Source organism: Trachypithecus francoisi, unplaced genomic scaffold (assembly GCF_009764315.1).
Source record: "Trachypithecus francoisi isolate TF-2019V2 unplaced genomic scaffold, Tfra_2.0 Lachesis_group4, whole genome shotgun sequence".
In the NCBI taxonomy this organism is placed as follows: Eukaryota; Metazoa; Chordata; class Mammalia; order Primates; family Cercopithecidae; genus Trachypithecus; species Trachypithecus francoisi.
Window position 1 is genome coordinate 132,715,232 of NW_022681469.1, and position 27,484 is coordinate 132,742,715.

Sequence of the window (27,484 nt, forward strand, 5' to 3'; positions counted from 1 at the left end):
GACCTCCAGGATAGATGGGGAGGCGAGGGACAGGGGACAGGACTTTTTTGCTTCTGTGCCCCAGGGAAACCCAAGGGACCAAGAGTTAGTGAAAATGCCCAAGGCCTTGTTGGATTGGGAGGAAGAGTCCTTTTTGTGCAGGCCTGGGGTGGCGTGCAGGGCTGTGCCGGTCCCAGGCAGTGCAGTAGTTCACGCCCTCGATGCCTGTCTCCAGCTTCAGCACTGCCAGGGTACAGCTGCTGCCATCCTTGGCTGCGATTTTATCTACTTTCAAGATGGAATCCCACTGCACATCCAACGTGGACATGGCCAGCTGGTGGAGCCCCTCAGGGACCTGGCCCTTCTGCTGCCAGTACCAGTGGATATAGCTGATCCTGGTGCAGACTAAGCACTGCAGGATGACCGAGCTTCCCTAGCGCCCCAGGACATTGGCCAGCTGCTCCGGCCTGATGAGCCACCAGCCAGCTGTCAGGGAGACAGCAGTGAGGTAGGGATGACCCAAAGCCTCGCCACCTCTCCACAGGTCCTTAGGTAGGAGACTGACCTGGAAACAGGATGGCCCAAAGGCAGGCAAGGCGGCCCAGCACCTCTCTGATCCCAACCGGGGGAGAGGAGCCCAGAGTGACCTGTTTCAAACCGTGGACCTGAGCCACACTTTTCTGAGTTATGGTAACGGTCAGCTTAGGGCCTGAACTGCTGTTTCCCTTGTGGTGCAAGGAGGTAACCAATGAGAGAAATGGGGGAGGGAGAAAGAAGTCCCAGAGGAGCGACAGAAATCCGACCACAAGATGAAGGGTAGGATGACCAATAGCTAGAGTTCTAAAAAAGGCTTAAAGAGTGTTGATGGTATAATTAGCGAAACTCTTTGACTGCACTAATTGGTTTATGGTCATTGCTTTATTAAATCCTAAAATAACTCTATAGGATCAATGTTATCTCCAATTTAGAAATGAAGGAGTAAGGCTGTTTTTTTTAAGTAGCTTTTACAAGGCTGTAACACCTAAGGAGAATCAGAGTTGGGACAGAAGCCAGGCCTGACTGGTGACAAATCTCCTGCTTCACGTAACCATCCTATACTCAGAGAACAATGAGTGTGCTGCTTGCTGCAGAGGAAGGGACAAACACAAAACAGCAATCCCTGACAAAAGCCCATGCCCACGTCTGAGCCAGCTTCGGAGCATGGAACCCAGAGGTCCTAGTAGAAGGAGTTTTTCAGTGCCCTAAAATAACATGATAGCTGTGTAGTCTTGGGCAAGTTATTTCACCTCTTTTTCCTCATTTGTAAAGAGGGGAGTCATGGGGCCACATGGAGAGTAAACAGGAGAATGTGAGCAGAGTACGCAGCAGAGTCCCGTCTGCATAGACCATGCTCAGGAAATGTGGGGTGTTGTTATTGCACCTGGAAACTGGATGGGTTCCAGTAAATGATCTCTGGAGTTTGCACAAAGTAGAAATTATAGGGACTAACACAGTTTTCAAGAACCAGGTGTGTGTGTGTGTGTGTGTCCAAAAGAAGAAGGCTAAGTCAGGCCAGCAGACAGAGAGGGCCTGGAGGCAGGACCAGCTCATTCTCTGCCAGTGGCATGTCCTTGAAAATGGTGAAGATAGGGCATTGGGAAGGACACATCTGCCAGAGGCTTGGAGAAATAGACCCAGCCTTGACTTCCTACTGAGATGAAGGTTAATTTTCAGCTTTGCTAATGATACCCAGGACCTCCTGAGTAGTCAAAGAGATGGCCATGAGGGGAAGCCTAGGGGCATGGCAAGAAAAGGGTTCTGGCTTGGCAAGGGAAGTTGTGAGTCCCCGGGCTCCCAGTTATGGTCAGAAAAGGTCAACACAGGGAAATGACAGGTAGAAAGTGTGAAATACAGACAGTGAGCAACGGAAATGGGCAAATTGTTTGTCTTCAATCTTTCTCTATTTTTTAGATTGTTTTAGCAATAAGAAAAAATATTATTTTGGAGGAGAAAAAATGTATAACCACTACATTTGTTTTCCGTATTCAAATTGGTTATTTATTGCACCTTGTGCTTATAAGGTGCCATATGCACATGAAAAAAGTGATATGTTTCATTGTAGTCTCGTCATAACAAATCAAACCATGTTAGAATCACATCTGAGGTAATATACCAAGTCAACATGGCATTGCATAATGAAGTGCAGTGGAAAACCTCATCCTGAAGGCTTTTCCTGAAGGTAAATTTAATAGAAAATAAAAAATCAGTAATGCTTACAGGATACTTAGGTCATCACTGATTCATGCACAAATTTGGTTATTACTATTCTATAATAAATTTGGTTGACTTTTGGACAACCTCATTGGTGAGAATAATTTTAATAAAGTTTCCATTTTCTATTTTTTTGTTTGTTTATTTCAATAGTTTTGGGGGAATAGGTAGCTTTTGGTTACATGGATAAGTTAATTTGTGTTGTCAGTGTTCAAAACTATGTTTTTCTTAATTGCTGTTTCAACCATTTTAATTCAATTACTGATCATTAAAGACTTGAAAGTTGTTAGCAACTTTTGGGAGGGAGGGAGGGAAGGAAGGAAGGAGGGAGGGAGGGAAGGAAGGAAGGGAGGAGGGAAGGGAGGAGGGAGGGAGGGAAGGAAGGAAGGGAGGAGGGAGGAAGGAAGGGAGGAGGGAAGGAGGGAGGAAGGAAGGAAGGAAAGATGGAAGGAAGGAAGGAAGGAAGGAAGGAAGAAAGAAAGAAAGGAAGGAAGGAAGGGAGGCAGGCAGGCAAGCAAGCTAGGAAGGGAGCTAGGGAGGGAGGGAGAGGAGGGCAGAAAAAGGGATGTGTAGAAAAACAGCAAGTAACCAGGAAAGTAGAGAGAGGAAACATAAAAGGAAGGGAGAGGGAGAGAATGTTCAACTGCATATCTAGGCCTAGTGTTTTAGCGGTAATTATAGTATTGCTTATATTGCTATAGACATAAGGAATAAGCAACACTCTCAGCTGTGATCTCTGGATATATGATTCAGTATAAATACCTTTCCCATTTGCTGTCCAAAATATCTCACTTCACAGCTGGACCCTAGGTGTACCTGTCTGTCCTAGGCAGCAGAGTGAGTGGGCCTCCCCTATGTCCTAGGAGAGCTGAGAGAACCTTGCTCTCAGCCAGGATGCTTGGCTGAGGCCTGGAGATGGCAGCCTGGTCTTCAGGAAAGTCCTAGGGGAGGGTGGAGAATAGGGTGCAGCTGCCAGGGGAGTGTGATATTAGGGGGGAGATCAGGAGTTAAGCTGTATTTCTTTTTGTACAGAATACAGTAAATTTGGTGGCAAGAAATGAGATGGGTCATTTCTACCTTGTGTACCAGAAGCAGTCACAAGGCAGATTTTCAGTGTGGTGTAGGGCAGGTATGAATCACTGTGCCTGTCCCAGTTGGCACAGTAATAGACCCCAGAGTCACTTTCATTTAGTTTTAGAGGTATAAATTTCTGACTTATCCTTCTACTTCCATAATTATCATGCTTTCCTAGACTGACGCCTGATTCCAACACATCCCTGGAGTGAAGGGGTCATAGCCCAGAAGACGCTGTGGGGCCTTTTCCTCCTGGTGTTGGTACCAGTGGATGCAGAAGGTATTTTCTACAGGAAGATCACAGGTGATAACAGCAGATGACCCTGACCCCCTGGTGCCTGACTTTATTCTTGCTTCCAGGTTAGTAGATATCTGACTGGCAGCAATGGGAACCACACAGAATATAATGAGGCATTTCTTAGTATGGCATCCCTTGCAAAAGAAGAAAAAAACCAAACCAAACCAAAACAAAACAAAACCCATGAGCCTCTCTGTAGGCAGCACACCTACCAGGAGACAGGAAAGCTGGAAGCATGGCTAGGGTCCACTGCATGCCTTCCTCTCTGGGGTTGTGGAAGGAAAGGAACCAGATGAAGAGGAGCAGAAGACCCTCTCAAAACTCAGGTTCTACTCAACAAGGAAGTGATCTCTGGCACAGAAGGCAGTGGGGGGAGTTGGTCTTCTTGAGTCACAGGCAGAGAGAAGTGACTGAGGATCTACCTTAGGGAACTCCCAAACCTTCCTCCCAGAGGGATGGTACCTGGGAGGACCTGCAGAGGAGCTCCTGCTTCTCTGCTCAGGCCTGTTCTCCAGCGTTGTCTGTGGCAGCTGAGAGCAGGCCCTCTGCAGAAGACAGCCAGGGGCATGGAGAGCTCAAACCTGCAGCAGAGGGACTGCAAATGTCAAGGAAGCTGACCCCGGAGTCAGCTGGCTCAGCCCTCGGAGGGGGCAGTCCCACAGTAGGCTCGCACCCTGCACTTCAGAGTTGCAGCAGCAAATGCTGATGCCAGGGCCTTGTCCTGCCAGGAAGCCTCTGATGAGGGCCCTGAACTGCCTTCCTTTTTGCCTCTGTAGGGCACTTGGAGGCAACCACCCAAGGCCACTCTGAGAAGGGTTGAACCTGCTTTATTAAAAGGACTGAGGATCATGTATGTTGGTGGGTTTGGACTCTCCTGTAAGGTAAATGCATGTGTCAGGGGGTGGAGGTGGGGAAGGAGTGTCTGTGATCCTGTGGGTGTGATCTCTTTATTAGAGGATTTTTGTTCATTGAAGTAGGTGTATGAGTCGTTATTGTTGTTGTTGCTGTTGTTTAAGTAGTTCAGGATGCCATGTCATGCAATATTTGGAATATACATAAACCAAAAACTTGTTATTTACCTGAACTTCCAAATTCCCTGGGTATTGTCTATTTTGTTTGGCAGCCCTACCCTCAGAAAGTGAACTGAGATCTGCAGTGCACCTGGATTCTCAGATGGAGATATAGGGGACAAAACAAGTAGAGTAATATAATTGTGAAAATTCAGTCGGGTATACACAGATTTTCACCTCCTCTATAAGAAGTATATAGAGACACACATTTAAAATATGCATAATGAGATGTAGAACAATGTCCCTCTTTGTTGTTGTGTTGGCCTAGCTCAGAGAGTTCAATTTCTGCTGTCATCACAGCTGGGAATGAGAAAGGGAGGGGGCTCTGGTTGGTCTCCCTCTGCCTCTGGACCACACGTGCAGGACATGAAGTTGCCGTAGGAGCAGCTCTGAAAGCTGAGTTCTCAGGGCCTGTTGCAGGAAGTCAGGGACCCCGAATGGAGGGACCAGCTGAAGCTGTGGCAGAAGAACATAAATTGTGAAGATTTCATGGACATTTATCAGTTCCCTAAATTAATATTTTTATAATTTCTTACGCCTGTCTTTACTGCAGTCTTTGAACATAAATTGTGACGATTTCATGGACATTTATCACTTCCCCAATCAATACTCGTAATTTCCTATGCCTGTCTATACTTTAATCTCTTAATCCCGTCATCTTCATAAGCTGAAGATGTATGTCACCTCAGGACTCTGTGATGATTGCATTATCTGTACAAATTGTTTGTAAAACATGTGTGTTTGAACAATATAAAATCTGGGCTCCTGAAAAAGAACAGGATAACAGCAATTTTCAGGGAACAAGGGATATAACCATAAGGTCTGACTGCCTGCGGTGTCAGGCAGAACAGAGTCATATTTTTCTTCTTGCAGAAAGCAAATAGGAGAAATATCGCTGAATTCTTTTCCCAGCAAGGAATAACCCTGGGGAAGGAATGCATGCTCAGGGGTAGGCCTATTGACGACCACTCTAGGAGTATCTGTCTTATGCGGTTGAAGATAAGGGATGAAATACACCCTGGTCTCCTGTAGTGCCCTCAGGCTTACTAGGTTGGGGAAATTCCAGCCTGGTGAATTCTAGTCAGACCAGTTTTCTGCTCTCGAATCCCGTTTCCTGGTAAGATGTTTATCAAGATAGTATGTACCCAGTGGGACATGGAAACTCATCAGTAATTCTAATTTTGCCTTGGCCTTGTGATCTTGCTCTGCCTTTCTGCCCTTGTGATCTTTTATTGCCCTTTGAAACATGTGATCTTTGTGACTTACTCCCTATTCATACACCCGTCCCCTTTTGAAATCCCTAATAAAAATTTGCTGGCTTTGCGACTCAGGTGTGCATCATGGAACCTGCTGATATGTGATGTCACTCCCGGTGGCCCAGCTGTAGAATTTCTCTCTTCGTACTTTTTCTCTTTATTTCTCAGATTGGCCAACACTTAGGGAAAACAGAAAATAACCCACATTGAAATATTGGGGGCTGATTCCCCCGATATCTGGCACCCAACAGAATCTGCACCCAATAGGGCTCCTTGTGAAGGAGGGAAGCTTGCCTGCCTTGGAGCATGAAAAAGTCTTTCTGGACAGAAGTCTTACAGTTTAAAAATGGGAAGGGGGAGGATTGAGATCACACTAGAATGCACAGAAAATTCTTAAAACAAAAAAATAATGAGAGAAACCTCCTCAGAATATGAAAAGAACTATAAAGCTACAGTGCTGAAGAGAGGGCAATACTAGCACTAGAATGACAAGATTCATGGAACACAGTGAAATATCCAGAAAGAGAGCCACATGTATATAATATTTTCTCATGTGATAAAGTTATATGTTAATATCCACAAGGAAATAGTCAATTATTTAATAAGTTCTCTTTTGGGTATTGGCTTACCATATGTAAACAAATATTGTTGCATTTCTACCTTACCAGTTACAAATAGTGATTTAGTAGTAATAAAAAGAAAATCATTAGACTTAAAGGATGATGAATTGCATACAAATTCTAGGTGAGACTGGCCTCTCTAAGTCTGACGTCAAACTAGACACCATAGAAAAATTGATAGATTTTATTGTGTTTTTATCAAAGTTCAGTTCACCAAAAGGTGCCAAGTGTAAATAATAACAAATGAGGAGAAATATCTTCAACACATTTGATAAAGGGTCAGTATCTCTAAAATGGTGTATATTAATTCTTATGACCAATAAGAAAAAAATTAATTTAGTAAATTAACTACCAGAATGTCAGTACCCATATTTACCATCATATTATTATTATTAGTTTTTTTGAGACAGAGTCTCACTCTGTTCCCCAAACTGGACAGCAGTAGTGTGATCTTAGCTAACTGAAAACTCCATCTTCCAGGCTCAAGAGATTCTCCTGCCTCAGCATCCAAAGTAGCTGGGATTACATGTGTGCACCACTACAGCCAGCTAATTTTTTGTACTTTTAGTAGAGACAGGGTTTCACCATGTTAGCTAAACTGGTCGCAGTCTCCTGGCCTAAGTGTTCCTATTGACTGGAATACTCAAATACTGGGATTACAGGCACAAGCCACCGGGCCTGGCCAGTATTATTATTACTAATACAGTAATTATTGTGTAAAAATTCCTGACAGAACAATGATGCTATCATTAAATACTGCATAAAAACATTCAAATACATGATATGGATTTCTTTATGCGTACTTACGAAGTATGTGCACCTTTAGAAGTAAGACACACAATCCAGACACAGGAAAATAAAAGATTGATTCCAATGTATAAAAACGGAATATCAGAATGAAAATATAAACATGGCATTGAAGTAGAAGCAATACATACTCCGCTATGAAAAACAGAGTGAAAAAGCTCAAGTGAACTGATAAAAATAGTTACCTATAGGGTGAGGGAGAAAAGAGGAACAAGAAATCTACAATGGAAGTTAAAATCTTCAAATCCATCTTCTTTTATAATTTTGACTTCAGTTCCGTGTCAATGTTTTACATATACAAAACAAATATGAAACAAAACAAAGTAAGACAACAAGTTTCCAAAATATTAAAATGAAAACTGAACAATTAAAGTAGCTGTACCAACGTTGGCATGAACAAATAGAGAAAAATTATTTCAAATGATTTTGTGGAAAAAGTATTTTGATTATGTACCTGAAAAAGGAAAGAAAGAGAGAGAAAAGCAAAGAAGGAAGGAAGAAAAAAAGGAAGGAGAATGGATGGAAGGAAACAAGGGAGGAGGATAGAAGGATGGAGCGAGGGAGGGAGGAAGGGAGGGAGAAGAAAATAAAAGCAAGCAAAGAAGTAAGTAAAAGAGAGAATAAAAGGGAGGGCAGAGGGAGAGAATGTTCAACTGCATATCTAGGCCACGTATTTGGGTGGTAATTTTAGTATTGCTTGTATTGTTATAGACATAAGGAAAAAGCACCACTCTCAGCTGTGATCTCTGGACCATGATTGGATACATGATTCAGTAAAAACACCCTTCCCATTTGCTGTCCAAAATGTCTTGCTTCACAGCTGGACCCTAGGTGTACCTGTCTGTCCTAGGAAGCAGATTGAGTGGGCCTTGCCCATGTCCTAGGAGAGCTAAGAGAACCTTGCTCTCAGCCAGGCTGCTTAGCTGAGGCCTGGAGATGGCAGCTTGGTCTTCAGGAAAGTTCTGGGGGAGGGTGGCGAACAGGTGGCAGCTGCTGCCAGGGGAATGTGACATTAGGGAGTTAAGCTGTGTTTCTCTTGTTCAGCATACAGTAAATTTGGTGGCAGGAAGTGAAAGGGGGTGGCTCTATCTTGTGTACTAGAAGCAGTCACACGGCAGATTTTCAGTGTGGTGTTCAGCAGGTCTGAATCACTGTGCCTGTCCCATCTGGCACAGTAATAGACCCCAGAATCATTTTCAATTAGACTTCGCAGTATCAATATCCAACTCCACCTTGTGCGTGTATGAGTATAATACTTTCGTGGACTGAGTCCTGATTCCAACACATCCCTTGAGTTGGAGACATCATAGTACAGAAGACGCTGTGGGGCCTTCCCTTCCTGGTGTAGGTACCAGTGGATGTAGAAGCTACTGACTTCAGGAAGATCACAGGTGATTTCAGCGGATGACCCAGTCGGCCTGGTGACTGACTTTGTTCTCCCTTCCAAGTTGGAAGATTTCTGACTGGCTGCATTGGAAACAACACAAAATATAATGAGGCATTCCTTAGTATGGCACCCCTTGCAAAAGAAGAAAACAAAACAAAACAGAACCTATGAGCCTCTCTGTAGGCAGCACACTCACCAGGAGACAAGAAAGCTAGAAGCAGGGCTAGGGCCCACCGCATGCCTTCCTCTCTGGGACCTTGGAAGGAAAGGGACAAGATGAAGAAGAGCAGAAGACCCTCTCAAAACTAAGGTGCCACTCAACAAAAAGTGATCCCTAGCACAGAAGACAGCAGGAGAAGCTGGTCTTCCTGAGACACAGGCAGAGAGAAGTGACTGAGGATCTGTCTTAGGGGACTCCCAAGCCTTCCGTCCAGAAGGGGTGGTGCCTGGGAAGACCTATAGAGGAACGCCTGCCTCTCTGCTCAGGTCCGTTCTCCAGCGCCCTCCTGTGGCCACTGAGAGCAGGCCGTCTACAGAAGAGAGCCCAGGGCATGGAGCGCTCAGGCCTGCAGCAGAGGGACTGCAGATGTAGGGGAAGCTGACCCCCGAGTTAACAGGCTCAGAACTTGGAGGGGGCAGTCCCACAACAGGCTCACATCCTGCCTTTCAGACTTGCAGCAGCTAATGCTGATGCCAGGGCCTTGTCCTGACAGGAAGCCTCTGATTAGGGCCCTGAACTGCCTTCCTTTTTGCATCTGCAGACACATGGAGGCAACCACTCAAGGCCACTCTGAGAAGGGTTGAACCTGCTTTATTAAAAGGACTGAGGATCAGTACGTTGGTGGGTGTTGGACTCTGCTCTAAGATAAATGGGTGTATGTGTGTCTGTGGGGGCGGGGGGCGGGGAGTGCCTGTGATCCTGTGGGTGTGATCTCTTTTTTAGAGGATTTTTGTTTGTTAAAGTAGGAGTATGAGGTTTCTTTCTTTCTTTTTTTTAAGTAGTACTGGGTGCCATATCATGTAATATTTGGAACAGACTTAAATTAAAAACTTGTTATTTACCTGAACTTCCAAATTGTCTGGTATTGAATATTTTATTTCTCAGCCCTACCCTCAGAAAGCGGACTGAGATCTGCAGTGCACCTGGATTCACAGATGGAGATATAGGGGACAAAACAAGTAGAGTAATATAATTGTGAAAATTCAGTCGGGCATACACAGATTCTCACCTCCTCTATAAGAAGCACATAGAGATACACGTTTGAAATATGCGTAATGAGATGTAGAACAATGTCCCTCTCGGTGGTGGTGTTGTCCTAGCTCAGAGTGTTAAGTTTCTCCTGTCATCTCAGCTGGGAATAAGAAAGGGAGGGGGCTCTGGCTGGTCTCCCTCTGCCTCTGGACCACACGTGCAGGACGTGACGCTGCCATAGGAGCAGCTCTGAAAGATGAGTTCTCAGGGTCATTGTGAAGGAGGCAAGCATGCCTGCCTTGGAGCGTGAAAAAGTCTTGCTGGACAGAAGTCCCACGGTTTAAAAATGGGAAGGGGGAGGATTGAGATCACACTAGAATGCACAGAAAATTCTTAAAACAAAAAAATAATGAGAGAAACCTCCTCAGAATGTGAAAAGAACTATAAAGCTACAGCGCTGAAGAGAGGGCAATACTGGCACTAGAATGACAAGATTCAAGGAACACAGTGGAAAATCCAGAAAGAGAGCCATATGCATGTAGTATTTTCTCATGTGATAAAGTTATATGTTAACATCCACAAGGAAATAGTCAGTTAATTAATAAGTTCTCTTTCGGGTATTGACTTACCATATGGAAACAAATATTGTTGCATTTCTACCTTACCAGTCACAAATACTGACTTACATGTAATAGAAAGAAAATCATTAGACTTAAATGATGATGAATTGCATACAAATTCTAGGTGAGACTGGCCTCTCTAAGCCTGATATCAAACGAGACACCCTAGAAAAATGGATAGAATTAATTTTTTTAAAAGATGAATTCACCAAAAGGTGACAAATGTAAATAATAACAAATGAGGAGAAATATCTTCAACACATTTGATAAAGGGTCAGTATCTCTAAAATGGTGTATATTAATTCTTATGACCAATAAGAAAATATTAATCCTCCAAAGAATAGGCAAAGAGTATGACAAGGCGATTCTCAAAAGAAGAAGTATGAATGACCTATAAAGTTGTAAAATAATGCTAGTACTCTTAAAGATGAGGGAATGCAAACCGAATTAACAAATGTCATTTTCGGAACCACAGAGCTTGGATTAAAGCATATGACTTTAGGGAATGTTAATTAACCCCCGAATTTCTAATGTTAACTTCAACAGTACTTTAAAACTTTAATGACGTTTCTGTATAGATTAAATAAAATAGAAAGTAATGTACTTAGTAAATTAACTACCAGAATGTCAGTACCCATATTTACCATCAATATTATTATTATAATAATTTTTTGAGACAGAGTCTTGATCTGTTGCCCAAACTGGACTACTGGCAATAGTGTGATCTTAGCTCACTGAAACCTTCACCTTCCAGGCTCAAGAGATTCTCCTGCCTCAGCATCCAAAGTACCTGGGATTACATGTGTGCACCACTACAGCTGGCTAATTTTTTGTATTTTTAGTAGAGACAGGGTTTCACCATGTTGGCTAAACTGGTTGCAATCTCCTGGCCTCAAGTGATCCTAACAACAGGACTACCCAAATGCTGGGATTACAGGATGAGCCACCAGGCCTGGCCAGTATTATTATTACTAATACAGTAATTATTGTATAAAAATTCCTGATAGATAAATGCTGCCATCATTAAATAATCAATGCATACAAACATTCAAATACATGATATAGATTTCTTTATGCGTACTTATGAAGTATGTGCACCCTTAGAAGTCAGACACGAAATCCAGACACGGGAAAATAAGAGATTGATTAAAATGTATAAAAACCCAAATCGAATATCAGAACAATTGAAATAGAAAAATACATACGCCGCTATGAAAAACAGAGTGAAAAGGTTCAAGTGAACTGATAAAAATATTGTTACCTATAGGGTGAGGGAGAAAAGAGGAACGAGAAATCTACAATGGAAGTTAAAATCTTCAAATGCAACTTCTTTTATAACTTTAACTTCAGTTCCATGTCAATGTTTTACATATACAAAGCAAATATGAAACAAAACAAAGTAATACCACAAGTTTCCAAAATATAAAAATGAAAACTGAACAATTAAAGTAGCTGTATCAATGTTGGCATGAACAAATAGAGAAAAATCATTTCAAATGATTTTGTGGAAAAAGTATTTTGATTATGTACCCAAAAAGGCAAGAAAGAGAGATAAATGCCAAGAAGGAAGGAAGGAAAAAAAGGAAGGAGAATGGATGGAAGGGAAAAGGGAGGAAGGGAGGGAAAGAAGGAATGAGGGAGGGAGGGAGGGATGGAGAGATGGAAGGAGGAAGGGAGAGAGAGAAAAATAATAAAAGCAAGCAAAGAAGTAAGAAAGAAGAGAGAGAGAATAAAAGGGAGGGCAGAGGGCGAGAATGTTCAACTGTATATCTAGGCCTAGTGTTTTAGTGGTAATTATGGTATTGCATATATTATTATAGACATAAGGAATAAGCACCACTCTCAGCTGTGATCTCTGGATCATGGGATACATGATTCAGTATAAATACCCTTCCCATTTGCGGTCCAAAATATCTTGCTTCACAGCTGGACCCTAGGTGTACCTGTCTGTCCTAGGCAGCAGAGTGAGTGGGCCTCCCCCATGTCCTAGGAGAGCTAAAGAACCTTGCTCTCAGCCAGGCTGCTTCGCTGAGGCTTAGCTGAGATGGCAGCTTGGTCTTCAGGAAAGTCCTGGGGGAGGGTGGGGAACAGGGGGCTGCCAGGGGAGTGTAATACTGCAGGGGAGATCAGAGATCAGGAGTTAAGCTGTGTTTCTCTTGTTCAGCATACAGTAAATTTGGTGGCAGGAAATGAGAGGGGTGGCTCTATCCTGTGTACCAGAAGCAGCCGCACGGCAGATTTTCAGTGTGGTGTTCGGCAGGTCTGAATCACTGTGCCTGTCCCAGTTGGCACAGTAATAGACCCCAGAATCATTTTCAATTAGACTTCGCAGTCTCAATCTCAAGTTCCTCCTTGTGCTTACATAAGTATCATACTTTCCTGGACTGATTCCTGATTCCAACACAACCCTGGAGTTGGAGGAGTCATAGTACAGAAGACGCTGTGGGGCCTTCCCTTCCTGGTGTAGGTACCAGTGGATGTAGAAGCTACTGACTTCAGGAAGATCACAGGTGATTTCAGCGGATGACCCAGTCGGCCTGGTGACTGACTTTGTTCTCCCTTCCAAGTTGGAAGATTTCTGACTGGCTGCATTGGAAACAACACAAAATATAATGAGGCATTCCTTAGTATGGCACCCCTTGCAAAAGAAGAAAACAAAACAAAACCTCTCTACAGGCAGCACACTCACCAGGACACAGGAGAGCTAGAAGCAGGACTGGGGCCCACCACATGCCTTTCTCTCTTGGGCCTTGGAAGGAAAAGGATCAGATGAAGAGCAGCAGAAGATCCTCTCAAAACTCAGGTGCCACTCAACAAGGAAGTGATCCCTAGCACAGAAGACAGTAGGAGGAGCTGGTCTTCCTGAGACACAGGCAGAGAGAAGTGACTGAGGATCTGTCTCAGGGGACTCCCAAGCCTTCCTCCCAGAAGCGGTGGTGCCTGGGAGGACCAGCAGAGGAGCTCCTGCCTCTCTGCTCAGGCCCATTCTCCCGCGCTCTCTTGTGGCAGCTGAGAGCAGGCCCTCTGCAGGAGGGAGCCAGGGGCATGGAGAGCTCAGGCCCGCAGCAGAGGGAGTGCAGATGTGGGGAAAGCTTACCCTGGCACCAGCTAGCCATGGCCCTTGGGAGAGGGCAGTCCCACAGCAGGCTCACAACCTGTTCTTCAGAGTTGTAGCAGCTACTGCAAATGCCAGGACCTTCTCCTGCCAGGAAGTCTCTGATTAGGAAACTAAACCACCTTGCTTTTCGCATCTGCAAGGACACTTGGAGGCACCACCCAAGGCGTATGTTTATTGCGGCACCATTCACAATAGCAAAGACTTGGAATCAACCCAAATGTCCATCAATGATAGACTGGATTAAGAAAATATGGCACATATACACCATGGAATACTATGCAGCCGTAAAACAGGATGAGTTCATGTCCTTTGTAGGGACATGGATGAAGCAGGAAACCATCATTCTCAGCAAACTAGCACAAGGAAAGAAAACCAAACTCTGCATGTTCTAACTCTTAGGTGGGAATTGAACAATGAGAACACATGGGCTCAGGGTAGGGAGCATTCCACAGTGGGGCCTGTAGTGAGGTGGGGGGAGGGAGGAGGGATAGCACTGGCAGAAATACCGAATGTGGATGACGAGTTGATGGGTGCAGCACACCAACGTGGCACATGTATATGTAAGTAACAAACCTGCACGTTGTGCACATGTATCCTAGAACTTAAAGTATGATAAAAAAAAAATAATAAATAAATATATAAAATAAAATAAAAAAGGACTGAGGATCAGGCGTGTTGGTGGGTCTTGGACTCTACTCTAAGATGAATGGGTGTATGTGTGTGGGGTGTGTGTGTGTCTGTGATCCTGTGGGTGTGATCTCTTTATGAGAGGATTTTTGTTCATCAAAGTAGGAGTTTGTTTGTTTGCTTATTTGTTTTTTAAAGTAGTTCAGGGTTCCATATCATGTAATATTTGGAACATACTTAAACTAAAACTTGTTATTTACCTGAACTTCCAAATTGTCTGGTATTGAATATTTTATTTCTCAGCCCTACCCTCAGAAAGCGGACTGAGATCTGCAGTGCACCTGGATTCACAGATGGAGATATAGGGGACAAAACAAGTAGAGTAATATAATTGTGAAAATTCAGTCGGGCATACACAGATTCTCACCTCCTCTATAAGAAGCACATAGAGACACACGTGTGAAATATGCGTAATGAGATGTAGAACAATGTCCCTCTCGGTGGTGGTGCTGGCCTGGCTCAGAGAGTTCAGTTTCTGCTGTCATCACAGCTGGGAATGAGAAAGGGAGGGGGCTCTGGCTGGTCTCCCTCTGCCTCTGGACCACACGTGCAGGACATGAGGCTGCCATAGGAGCAGCTCTGAAAGCTGAGTTCTCAGGGTTCTTGTGAAGCCGAGGAGCTTGCCTGCCTTGGAGCGTGAAAAAGTCGTGCTGGACAGAAGTCCCACAGTATAAAAATGGGAAGGGAGAGGATTGAGATCACACTAGAATGCACAGAAAATTCTTAAAACAAAAAAATAATGAGAGAAACCTCCTCAGAATGTGAAAAGAACTATAAAGCTACAGCGCTGAAGAGAGGGCAATACTGGCACTAGAATGACAAGATTCATGGAACACAGTGGAAAATCCAGAGAGAGAGCCACATGTATATAATAGTTTATCATGTGATAAAGTTATATGTTAACATCCACAGGAAATAGTCAATTAATAAGTTCTCTTTCGGGTATTGACTTACCATATGTAAACAAATATTGTTGAATTTCTATCTTACCAGTCACAAGTAGTAATTAAGTTGTAATAAAAAGAAAATCGTTAGACTTAAATGATGATGAATTGCATACAAATTCTAGGTGAGACTGGCCTCTCTAAGCCTGATGTCAAAAGAGAGACCCTAGAAAAATTGATAGATTTTTTTTTTCAAAGTGCAATTCGCCAAAAGTTGTCAAATAAAATAATAACATAGGAGAAGATATAGTTCAACACATTTGATAAAGGGTCAGTTTCTCTAAAATGGTGTATATTAAGTCTTTCATACCAACAAGAAAAAATTAATCTTCCAAAAGGAAAATAGGTCAAGAGTGTGACAACGCAATTCACAAAAGAAGAACTGTAAATGGCCCATAATGTTGTAAAAAATGCAAGTACTCCTAAAGACGGGGGAATGCAAACTGAATTAACAAATCTCATTTTCGGAATCGCAGAGCTTGGATTCCAATCATTATCAAGTTAAAGTATGTGACTTAGGGAATGTTAATTAACCCCCAAATTTCTAATGGTAAATTCAACAGTACTTTAAACCTTTGATGTAGTTTCTGTATAGATTAAATAAAATAGAAAGTAATGAACTTAGTAAATTAACTACCAGAATGTCAGTACCCATATTTACCATCAATATTATTATTATTATTAACTTTTTTGAGACAGTGTCTCGCTCTGTTGCCCAAACTTGATAGCAGTGGTGTGATCTTAGCTCACTGAATCTTTACCTTCCAGGTTCAAGTGATTCTCCTGCCTCAGCATCCAAAGGAGCTGGGGTCACATGTGTGCACCACTACAGCCAGTTAATTTTTGTATTTTGAGTAGAGACAGGGTTTCACCATGTTGGCTAAGCTGATCGCAATCTCCTGGCCTCAAGTGATCCTAACAACTGGACTACCCAAATGCTGGGATTACAGGATGAGCCACCAGGCCTGGCCAGTATTATTATTACTAATACAGTAATTATTGCATAAAAATTCCTGATAGATCAATGCTGCCATCATTAAATAATCAATGCATAAAAACATTCAAATACATGATACGGATTTATTTATGCATACTTATGAAGTATGTGCACCTTTAGGAGTCAGACACCAAATCCAGACACGGGAAAATAAGAGATTGATTAAAATGTATAAAAACCAAATATAGGAACAAAAATATAAATATGTCATTTAAATAGAATTGATACATACTGCGCTATGACAAACAAAGTTAAAAAGTTCAAGAAAACTGATAAAAATATTTTTACCTATAGGGTGAGGGAGAAAAGAGGAACGAGAACTCTACAATGGATGCTAAAATCTTCAAATGCATCTTCCATAATTTTGACTTCAGTTCCGTGTCAATGTTTTATATATACAAAACAAATATGAAACAAAACAAAGTAAGACAACAAATTTCCAAAATATAAAAATGAAGACTGAACATTTAAAGTAGCTGTATCAATGTTGGCACGAACAAATAGAGGAAAATTATTTCAAGTGATTTTGTGGAAAAAGTAGTCTGATTATGTACCCAAAAAGGAAAGAAAGAGAGAGAAAAGCAAGGAAGGAAGGAAGGAAAGAAACGGAGAATGGATGGAAGGAAGGAAGAACGGGGGAGGGAGGGAAGATGGAAGGGAAGGAAGAAGGGAGGGAGGGAGAGAAAAATAATAAAAGCAAACATGGAAGTAAGAAAGGAGGACGAGGATAAAAGGGAGGGCAGAGGAGAGACTGTTCAACTGCATATGTAGGCCTAGTGTTTTGGTGGTCATTATAGTATTGCGTATATTGTTATGGACATAAGGAATAAGCGCCACTCTCAGCTGTGATCTCTGGACCATGATTGGATACATGATTCAGTAAAAACACCCTTCCCATTTGCTGTCCAAAATGTCTTGCTTCACAGCTGGACTCTAGGTGTACCTGTCTGTCCTAGGAAGCAGATTGAGTGGGCCTTGCCCATGTCCTAGGAGAGCTAAGAGAACCTTGCTCTCAGCCAGGCTGCTTAGCTGAGGCCTGGAGATGGCAGCTTGGTCTTCAGGAAAGTTCTGGGGGAGGGTGGCGAACAGGCGGCAGCTGCTGCCAGGGGAATGTGATATTAGGGGGAGGTCAGGAGTTAAGCTGTGTTTCTCTTTGTACAGAATACAGTAAATTCAGGGCAGGAAATAAGAGTTGGCTGGTCTATCTTACCAGAAGCAACCACAGGCAGATTTTTAGTGTGGTGTAGGGCAGGTCTGAATCATGGTGCCTGTCCCAGGTGGCACAGTAATAGACCCCAGAATCATTTTCAATTAGACTTTGCAGTCTCAAATTCCAGCTCTTCCTTGTGCTTGCAGTATCATACTTTCCTGGACTGAGTCCTGATTCCAACACAACCTTGAAGTAGTAGGGTTCATAGTACAGAAGACGCTGTGGGGCCTTCCCCTCCTGGTGTAGGTACCAGTGGATGTAGAAGCTACTGGCTCCAGAAAGATCACAGGTGATTTCTGCAGGTGACCCAGTCGGCCCAGTGATTGTCTTCGTTTTCCCTTCCAAGTTGGAAGATTTCTGACTGGCTGCAATGGAAACAACACAAAATATAATGAGGCATTCCTTAGTATGGCACCCCTTGCAAAAGAAGGAAAGAACAAAACAAAACCCGTGAGCCTCTCCATAGGCAGCACACTCACCAGGAGACAGGAGAGCTAGAAGCAGGGCTAGGGCCCACCGCATGCCTTCCTCTGTGGGGCCTTGGAAGGAAAGGGGTCAGATGAAGAGGCGCAGAGGAACCTCTCAAAATTCAGGTGCCACTCAACAAGGAAGTGATCCCTAGCATAGAAGACAGTAGGAGGAGCAGGCAGAGAGAAGTGACTGAGGATCTGTCTTAGGGGACTCCCATGCCTTCCTTCCAGAAGAGGTGGTGCCTGGGAGGACCAGCAGAGGAGCTCCTGCCTGTCTGCTCAGGTCCATTCACCAGCGCCCTCCTTTGGCCACTGAGAGCAGGCCCTATGCAGGAAATAGCCAGGGGCATGGAGAGCTTAGGCCTGCAGCAGAGGGAGTGCAGATGTGGGGAAAGCCGACCCTGGCGCCAGCTGGCAGTGGCCCTTGGGAGAGGGCAGTCCCACAGCAGGCTCACAATCTGCTCTTCAGAGTTGCAGCAGCCAACACAATCTGCTCTTCAGAGTTGCAGGACCTGGTCCTGCCAGGAAGCTTCTGATTAGGGCCCTGAATCACCTTCCTTTTCACATTTGCAAGTCCACTTGGAGGCAACCACCCAGGGCCACTCTGAGAAGACTTGAACCTGCTTTATTAACAGGACTGAGGGTCAAGCATGTTGGTTTACCTTGCACTCTACTCAAAGAAAAACAACGGCAGTGGCTCTCACTAACCATCAGTAGGACATTGTAAGCACCAAAAGAATAACACCTGCACAAAATCTTGAAAACCATAGTACAGCGATTCCTCAAAAATCTAGAACTAGAAATACCATTTGTCCCGGCCATCCCATTACTGGGTATACACCCAAAGGATTATAAATCATGCTGCTATAAAGACACATGCACACATATGTTTATTGTGGCACTATTCACAATAGCAAAGACTTGGAACCAACCCAAATGTCCACCAATGATAGACTGGATTAAGAAAATGTGGCACATATACACCACAGAAAGCTATGCAGCCATAAAAAAGGATGGGTTCATGTCCTTTGTACGGACATGGATGAAGCTGGAAACCATCATTCTCTGCAAACTATCGCAAGGCCAAAAAACCAAACACCGCATTTTCTCACTCATAGGTGGGAATTGAACAATGAGAACACTTGGACACAGGAAGGGGAACATCACATACCGGACCTGTCGTGGGATGGGGGGAGGGGGGAGGGATAGCATTAGGAGATATACCTAATGTAAATGACGAGTTAATGGGTGCAGTAAACCAACATGGCACATGTATACATATGTAACAAACCTGCACATTGTGCACATGTACCCTAGAGCTTAAAGTATAATATAAAAAAAAGAAAAAAAGAAAAACATAGTAAAGCAAAATAAAGTCTTCTCTGGAGGTTTCTAAGACACTATCTCATTCTGAAAACAGAAAAGGAAAAAATCAAACATTTACATTGCCAGTTCTGTACAAACTACTTTTCAGAATACCACAGAGTTTAAGAACGAAAGGGTTTTTTTTGGAGTCTTACTCTGTGGCCCAGACTGGAGTGCAGTGGCACGATCTCAGCTCACTGCAATCTCTGCCTCCCGGGTTGAAGCGATTCTCCTGCCTCAGCCTCCCAAGTAGCTGGGATTACAGGTACATGCCACCACACCCAGTTAATTTTTATATTTTTAGTAGAGACAGGGTTTCACCATGTCGGCCAGGCTGGTCTTGAACTCCTGACCTCAAGTGACCCACTCACCTCGGCCTTCCAAAGTGCTGGGATTACAGGCATGAGCCACTGTGCCCGGCCGAATGAAAGTTCTTTTGTGGAAGTATTACGACCAATACATTTAGGAGAAATGTTAAAATGAGAATATTAGCATTATGCAACCCTAATGATATATTGAATTTAGACAACTACCATGAATTGCTTTATAGCTTTCATGTGCACTGGCTGTATTTCTGTCTCTACTATTCTATTTCTCTATCTCCTGCATTGCTTTCTATCACTACGTTCTTCCGTCTCTGTCTTTACGTCCATATTTCTTTTTTCTCTGTCCCGTTGCTGTTCATCCCTTTACATTTTTCTTCTATAGCCCCCTCTTACAGCTCAGTCTCCTCTATTTTGCTTTAGTGCTCCTGTTTCTTCGTCTTTCTCTTCATATCTGTATATTTCTGTCTCTATCTGCCTATCTCTATTCATCTCTTTTTCTATTTCTCTATTTGTATCTCTCCTATCTATTTACTTTCTACCTCTTTCTCTCCTCCTCTCTTTCCATTTCTTCCTATGGTCACAATAGCTCCTTTAAAGTCTTTGTTATTCCAACACCTGTGTCATGCCAGGATTAGCGTCTGTTGTTTGGCTTTTCCGTTTGGAGACTCTAAGATTTTCCTCGTTCTCCACATGCGGAGTAATTTCGGATTAAATCCCGCACACTTTGAATATCATGTTATAGAGCTCTGGGCATTGTTTAAATATTACACAGAATGTGGAGGGTTTTTTGTTGTTGTTGTTGTGGTGGTGGTTGTTGTGGTTGTTGTTAGCAGGCAACTGACCCAGTTAGGGATCACAAGTTCCTACTTGTGTTTGATGGGCAGTTCCCCTCGGTGCGTTTTCCAGCCTTTGCAGTGCTTGTCAGATCCCGCCTGTGTGTGCGCCACCCAGTGGCCACTCTGGGACCTGGGCAGTGCCTACTCCTGCTTCGGTTTGCAAGGCCTTTGGATTTGGAGCTGTTTGGGGTCGTGTTTATGCATGCACAGCTAGTGGGTGAGCCGAGTCCAGACTTCATTGCATGATGTTTCTTTCTTAATCTTCCTCCCTCTGCACGCTCTGCAATACTTTCTAGTTCTTTCTAGTCCCCTCCAGTCCTCTGGCTGGACAGGTGTGGCTTTAGTACACTGTATTTTCCCACCATTGTGTCTGACTCCAGGGCCAAGTAGTAAGAGGATATAGAGAGAACAAAAACCACCAGGATTCTCTCTCAGGGCCACAACTTCCCTGGTCAGAGAGAAGGATCCCTTTCGTAAGAGTTTTAGGCTCCTGGCTCACCATAGCTGCTGCCACTGCCACTCAGATTGCCTGGGGGCTGCAGGAGAATGGAAAAGGACGAGAAAGAGAAAACCAGGGCTCTCTGACCACAGAGAGTCCCCTTTCTCTCTGTCCTCACCTGGTGTACAGTTCTGCATTTCTGATTATTTTTGAGTACAGGCCAGGGGATAATTGAGGAAAAATAAATAAGAAACTTACTGTGAATTCACAGTGCTTCACTTTCCCATTTCCTCCTCCAATTGACTTGCTATTGTTTATTTTTCAAAGTCCTCAGATTCAGGGTTCATAGTTGCATTTGTGAGTCAGACAAGGCAGAGTGGGCTCACTGCAAATTTCCCAGAAGTGGAACTCATTCGTGATAATTCAAAGCGCCTTCGATTAAGAGGCGCCGTGTATTCCCCCAGCCTTTTGTTGTTGTTGTTGTTGTTTTTTAATACAAAAAGAACTCATAGGCCTCCGGTTCTGAATCGAGGCCTCAAGTGGCCTGATGTGCTCTTCGCTTTCTGTCATTGTCATCAGAATAAATCCAGGCTAGCCTGCTGGAGGATGAAACCCGGTGTGTAGTGGAGCTGATTTATTCGGACCCAGGCACTTTGACCAGGCAGTCCCCCTCCCAGCTCACCCAGCAGCTGCCTGACATGTGGCCAAGCCCAACCAAGATCAGATGAGCTTGGTTTAGATCAGCAGAACAGCCTAGCAAACCTATGCACTTGTAAGAATTCGTAGATGATTCTTGTGCTAAGCCACTGAGTTTGGGATATTTGCTATATGGTGTTATTGTGGCAATAGTATGGATAGACAGACAGATAGAATGTATAAAGAGAAAAGGAAAGCTAGAAATACACATTTTTCTTTTCTTTTTTTATCTTTTGAAATGGAGTCTCGCACTGTCACCCAGGCTGGAGTGCAGTGGCGTGATCTCAGCTCACCGCAAGCTCCGCCTTCCGGGTTCATGCCATTCTTGCCTCAGCCTCCCAAGTAGCTGGGACTACAGGTGCCTGCCACCATCTTTCGCTAGTTTTTTTGTATGTAAATACATATAATATTTTATATAACATATTATACATGTATACATACAATTATATATTATTTTTAACAATATATAAATATACATATTTCTTTATTTTTCTCTTTATATATATTTTTCTATCTCAATGTTTACTACTATTTCTGTATATTTACCTCTATCTTCCTAACACTGCCGCACTCTGTGTGTCTACATGTAAGCTTCTGTCTCCACAGGTCTATCGTTCTCTCTCTCCCTATCTCTTCCGCTAACTCCAGTTCTCTCTTCTTGTATCTTTCCCTATTTCTCTGTCTCTCTCGGTCCCTGTCCCTTTCCTTGTCCCTCTATTTTTATCACAGCCTCTCTCTCTTCTCTGTTGTTTTCTCGCTCCATCTTCTCTCCCTCTCTCTCTCTCTGTTTCTCTATCCCTCTGTCTCTCACCCTCTCTCTGTGTGTTTTGTCTTTCTGTCTCTGTTTTCTCTCTTTCTCCCGGTCATAATAGAGACCTATTCCTCTCTCTGTGTCTCTGTCTCTCGCTCTTTTTGCCTGTATGGCCACTGTCCCAATCATTTTCTTTCCTTCTCACTTCCACTCTGCTCTCCATTCCTCTTCATCTTTCTAGTTTCTGTTGCCATCACTGCCTCTATATCACTCCCTCTCCCTCTTCATATTAACCTCTGTCCCCTCTTGTGTCTCTCCTTTTGTCTCTATGAAGTCCTCCTTGCCAGTCTTCTGGACACCTGAGGGTGTGATCGGCTCACTATGGTGGGAGACAGATGCAAATTCACAGATGTAAAAGTTCTTCTGCTTCTCCTCATAATTTTATCTTTACCTACCAAGAGGTCAGAATTATGATGATGATGATAGAAGAATTGTTAAAAAAAAAAAAAAAAAAAGTAGCACTGCCTTGGGGAGAAAGTTCTAGTATGTAGGCAGTTGCTTACATTTCTGTTTCAGTCTGCTGTGAGATGTTCCCTAGCAACATTTTGGGAAATAATCTTCTTACTAAGAATTATTAGAATTTCCTCATCTCTAAATGGTTATCTGGGCTCTCTGTATCACTTTGTGACCACAGTGATGCAGGACAGTAGTGTTTTCAATGAGCTTAAGGGGGCACACACTTCAGTATCAAGAGCACACAGCACAAGGCCTGGAACATAGTAGGCATTTAATGTGTATCAGTGAGGCTGGGCACGGTGGCTCATGCCTGTAATCCCAGCACTGTGGGAGGCTGAGGCGGGCAGATAAGGCAGTTAAGCCCAGGAGTTTCAGACCAGCCTGAGAAACATGGTGAAACCCAGTCTCTAGAAAAAAATACAAAAATTTAGCTGGGTATGATGGCATATGCCTGTAGTCTGAACTACTTGGGAGGCTGAGGTGGGAGGATCACTTGAGTCTGGGTGGTCAAGGCTGCAGTGAGCTGTGATCGTGCCACTGCACTCCAGCCTGGGCAACACAGAGTGAGACCCTGTCTCAAATATATGCATATTTGAATGGGATAAATTATCAGGTGTATAGTTTAGAAGGCTTTTATAAGGGTGTCAGTAAAGCTGAATTATATAACGTGTGTTCTTTCCATAGAAAATTAAAAGGAAAAATGACAAATTCTGCAACGAACAGGATTTTAATCTGGTCAGTCTGGGCTGGGGCATAGATGGGAATGAGTAACTCATGCACATCGTCACTGATCATCCTGGACTAAAATAGGAGTGGACAATGGAGAAGATACGAAGCCAGAGTGGGTGGAGGAAGGTCCCCAGTTTATGTTCCTGTGTCCTGTGCTGCTCACAGGGTCCTGCATGTTCCCAGAAAACAGCAGCATCTCCTGTCAGTGTTGTGGCCAGGCTGTATCAGGCGCCGTTTCCAGGGAAGTTAAGTGTGTCGCAGACACCTCAGCCAAAGCTTCACTTCCTGCCTGCTCTGTCCACCGGCCCTGTGGCTGCCTGGTGCCCTGGGAGTGATCTCATCATGGGCCTCAGCCCAGGATGAGCAGCCAAGAATGCAGTCCCACAGACAGTGTGCAGAAGGGAGAGCTTACTTCTCAAGATGGAGCTGCTAAATAGGGACACTTCCGAGAGTTTGACCTGAGAACTTTTAGCTCCAAGAACGTATTGCTTTGGAAAAGGCAGAATAAAAATCCAAGCACTGCCGCTTAGAGGTTGTATGTCCTTGGGAAAGTCACTGCATGTGACAATAATAACCTTTACCCTGGATACACCATTCATCTCCTGGGGCCGGGGATTGTGCCACCTCATTCATTTCTAAACTAAATGGTATCTAAGCTAGTCTTTACCACAACTTAATTCTTACAATAATACTCCAAAGGAGATATAATCAATCACATTTCACAGATGAGAGAATTGGAATCTTAAAAAGGTTAAACTCTTCAAGGTCATTTGACAAGTAAATAGTGGAGCCCGGATTTCAACTGAAGTCTAGCAAATTCCAAAATCCTGGCTACCAGCCATTTTATATTCATATAGATGCATAAATATTTTAATATAAATTATATAACATATAATATGTATATGTATGTCATATGTATATAATATTATATATATTTCTTTTTAAGCTATAAAGCATAAGAGATCATGAAGAAAATTTCAGAAAGATTTTAGAAACTCAAGGGTCACTCTCTGATGCCAGTAAGCAAACAGCCTAAGATACTGTTGAATAGTATTCATTCAGTTAATTATGGTGGACCTCAAAAAGTCATAGAAATTTCCTCTAGCATTGTTAAGTAAATAGCTAATGGCCTTTTATTAAAAGACTAATTTTTAACATGATAACAGAAATTCTTGATCCATTAAATGATAGCAAACACCCTTTGAATGTCAAACATTGCATATATTTATTCTTTTCCCGCAAGCATAAAGTAGGTGTTACTTATCCCCATTTTTCAGATGAAATTGAAGCTTACAGAGGTTAAATAACTCCTCGAGGTCACTTAGCTAATAAAGAGCACACCAAGAATTTGAACCAAACTGATCAGTCTCCAGAGCCTGTGCCATAAGGGAACTGCTTGGCTGTTTATGATTCAGGGATTAATTTCTGTCTTCATGAAGCTGCTGCATTTTAATACAAAATATGTTATATTTCCTATTTGTTTTCAACTCCCAGCTTGATGCTTTAAAAGTAGAGTGTTTTGAATGCATTGTTATTTGTACTAACATCTAGCACCCCCTCCTGGCCATTTGAGGCATAGCATACGTGTTATATTTCCCAATATTAGACCCTTACAGTAAGTGGTGTCTGTTAACAGCAAAGACTTAGTATAATGAATGGAAAGGGCCCCAAACGCAAGGCAGGTTCCAACTGCACACCTTATGTGCTGGATAGTTTTAGGCAAGAGACTCCTTCTTGCAGGGTTGTCATTTCCCCCGCCTCAAAATCAGAGGAGTGGGTGATGGTTTTGGTTTCCTCCAGCTCTAATTGTGATTGTCAATTGAATTGATAAACTGGTTATTGAAACAATAGGTGTAGTGAAATGAACAACGGAAGTTTCCTATTTTTATTTTGATCCAATAATAAGGCATATTTTTTGCTTCCTCTTGACTCAACACTGCTCTAGGAAAGTTCTATTCTACATAGATTCCTTAACAAAAACACATTGATTCCTGAAGGTCTTCTGAATGTTTGGGTAGCCAATGGGGTTGCAGCCCAGCCTGGCCACTACACGAGGCCCATGACTCCAACAAACTTATTTTAGGCCAGTGTAAATGCAATGCTCAAAAATCCCACCTAAGAAGGATGGGAACACTGAGGTTTGTGCAGGTAACACGCAGGTGTGTGCACACATCCCCAAGAATACACACACACATACATGGACACAACTGCAATCGATACAAAAGGCTGAACTGTGCTGATTCTTACAGGTACTTGGTTCTGGCCCAGTCTGGAACAAAAGAAAAGACCCTTAGTCAATCCAATCTAAACATGCATACAAAATAGAATTCCTACCATGCTTCGATGTTATCTATTTATAATTTTCAATGTTTTAATGTTTTGTGGTCTTAAAAATTACAGGAATTATTATCAATGTACCTAATGTGCCTTGACTCTGAAGGACATGGTAATTACCTGTGGTTTGGAAAATGTTTGGGCTAAAAGACAAGTTCTCCTCTTCTCATTTTTATATCACAGAGCTGTGCAGTGGCTTGGATCAATGCCCGAATCCAGTGTTCCTGAGTGCAGAGCATCTTTGCTCTGGGTGAGCTTTGACCACCCTGGAGAAGAAGGCTGCTGCAGCGGTGGGACAAAGCCAAGACCAATGGCCAGCAGCCAAGGCCAGCCAGATGGTTCTGTGCTGGCAGCCGGCGTACACGGATTTTACCTGAAGGAAAATGTCACGTTTTCCACAGACAACTGAAGAAAAGGAGCTCTTTGGATTACCTTAATCGTGATTTAGTCACTGGAACCTCTGTCTGTGGGTCGTCCAAAATTAAGTCTCAAAGCTAAAATATGAGGCTTCAATGAGTTATCCTGAAATCAGTGCTTGATATCTTCTTGCTTTTTGCTTGTTTTTTTAAAATCTTAATTCTCATATTTTTCTGTCATATTTCTCAGTGCCTCGTACATTATCACCATTATCCATGCCAGTTACCTATAGTTTTGCATGTTTGTTTTTCATTTTACTCTTTTCTCTCCTTCATTCCCTATTCCTGTTCCCCCATCGGTGCCCAGTCTAGACATATTTGATATCTGTCCTTAGAGCCTCCATATCTGTGAAGACTAGAGTCATTCACTTCCTCACATTTCAGTAACGGTGGACCACATGTACCACAGTCCCATGAGATAACAGTGGTGCACAAACATTCCTGTCACCTAGTGACATCGTAGCCATCATAATGTCACAACACATGACTCACACTTGTGGTGACCCTGGTGTAAACAAACCTACTGTACTGCCAGTTGCATAAAAGTCTAGCACAACCAGTTATGCACAGTATATATATAATACTTGAAATTGATAATAAATGACCATGTTACTGGTTTACTGGTTTATGTAATTACTATATCATACGTTTTATCATTATTTTAGAGTGTACAACGTCTACTTGTGAAAAAAAAAAAGAAAGGTTAACTGTAAAACAGCCTCAGGCAGGCCCTTCAGGAGGAATTCCAGAAGAAGGTATTGTTGTTCTGGGAGATGACAGCCCCATGGGTGTTATGCCCCTGATGACCCTCCATGGGGACAAGATGTGGAGCTGGACTACAGTGATATTGAAGATCTGGACCCTGTAGGCCTAGGCTACTGTGTGGCTGTGTCTTAGTTTTTAGCAAAAATGTTTTAAAAGTAAAAATATTAAAAATAGAAAACAGTTTATAGAATAAGGATATAAAGAAAACATTTGGGTATAGCTGTACAGCTGTATAATGCGTGGTTTTATTTATTTATTTATTTTTGAGTTGGAGTCTCAGTCTGTCATCCAGACTGGACTGCAGTGGCGTGATCTCAGCTCACTGCAACCTC

General features: G+C 43.0%; 2 long non-coding RNA genes and 1 gene segment (V, D, J or C); 2 read left to right on the forward strand and 1 right to left on the reverse strand.

The window, feature by feature from the left end:
• Positions 1–26,613, forward strand: part of LOC117073149 — a 36,223-nt gene extending 9,610 nt beyond the window's left edge. Inside the window, exons 4-6 of one of the 2 annotated variants that reach the window (XR_004433131.1) lie at positions 215–487; positions 4,378–4,482; positions 26,155–26,613. This is a non-coding gene — a long non-coding RNA (uncharacterized LOC117073149). Of the gene's footprint in view, positions 1–214; positions 488–4,377; positions 4,483–5,091; positions 5,152–26,154 lie in introns of those variants that run through there. The other variant, XR_004433130.1, reaches the window with a different exon arrangement.
• On the forward strand, positions 6,874–12,066 carry LOC117073151. The gene is made up of 2 exons (XR_004433133.1): positions 6,874–7,517; positions 11,792–12,066. It is a non-coding gene; the product is annotated as an uncharacterized LOC117073151 (long non-coding RNA).
• LOC117073143 lies at positions 6,944–10,405 on the reverse strand. The segment is given in 2 exon segments: positions 6,944–8,821; positions 8,938–10,405. Coding segments are annotated over 2 exon segments (498 nt in total).
• Positions 26,614–27,484: the final 871 nt, after the last annotated feature.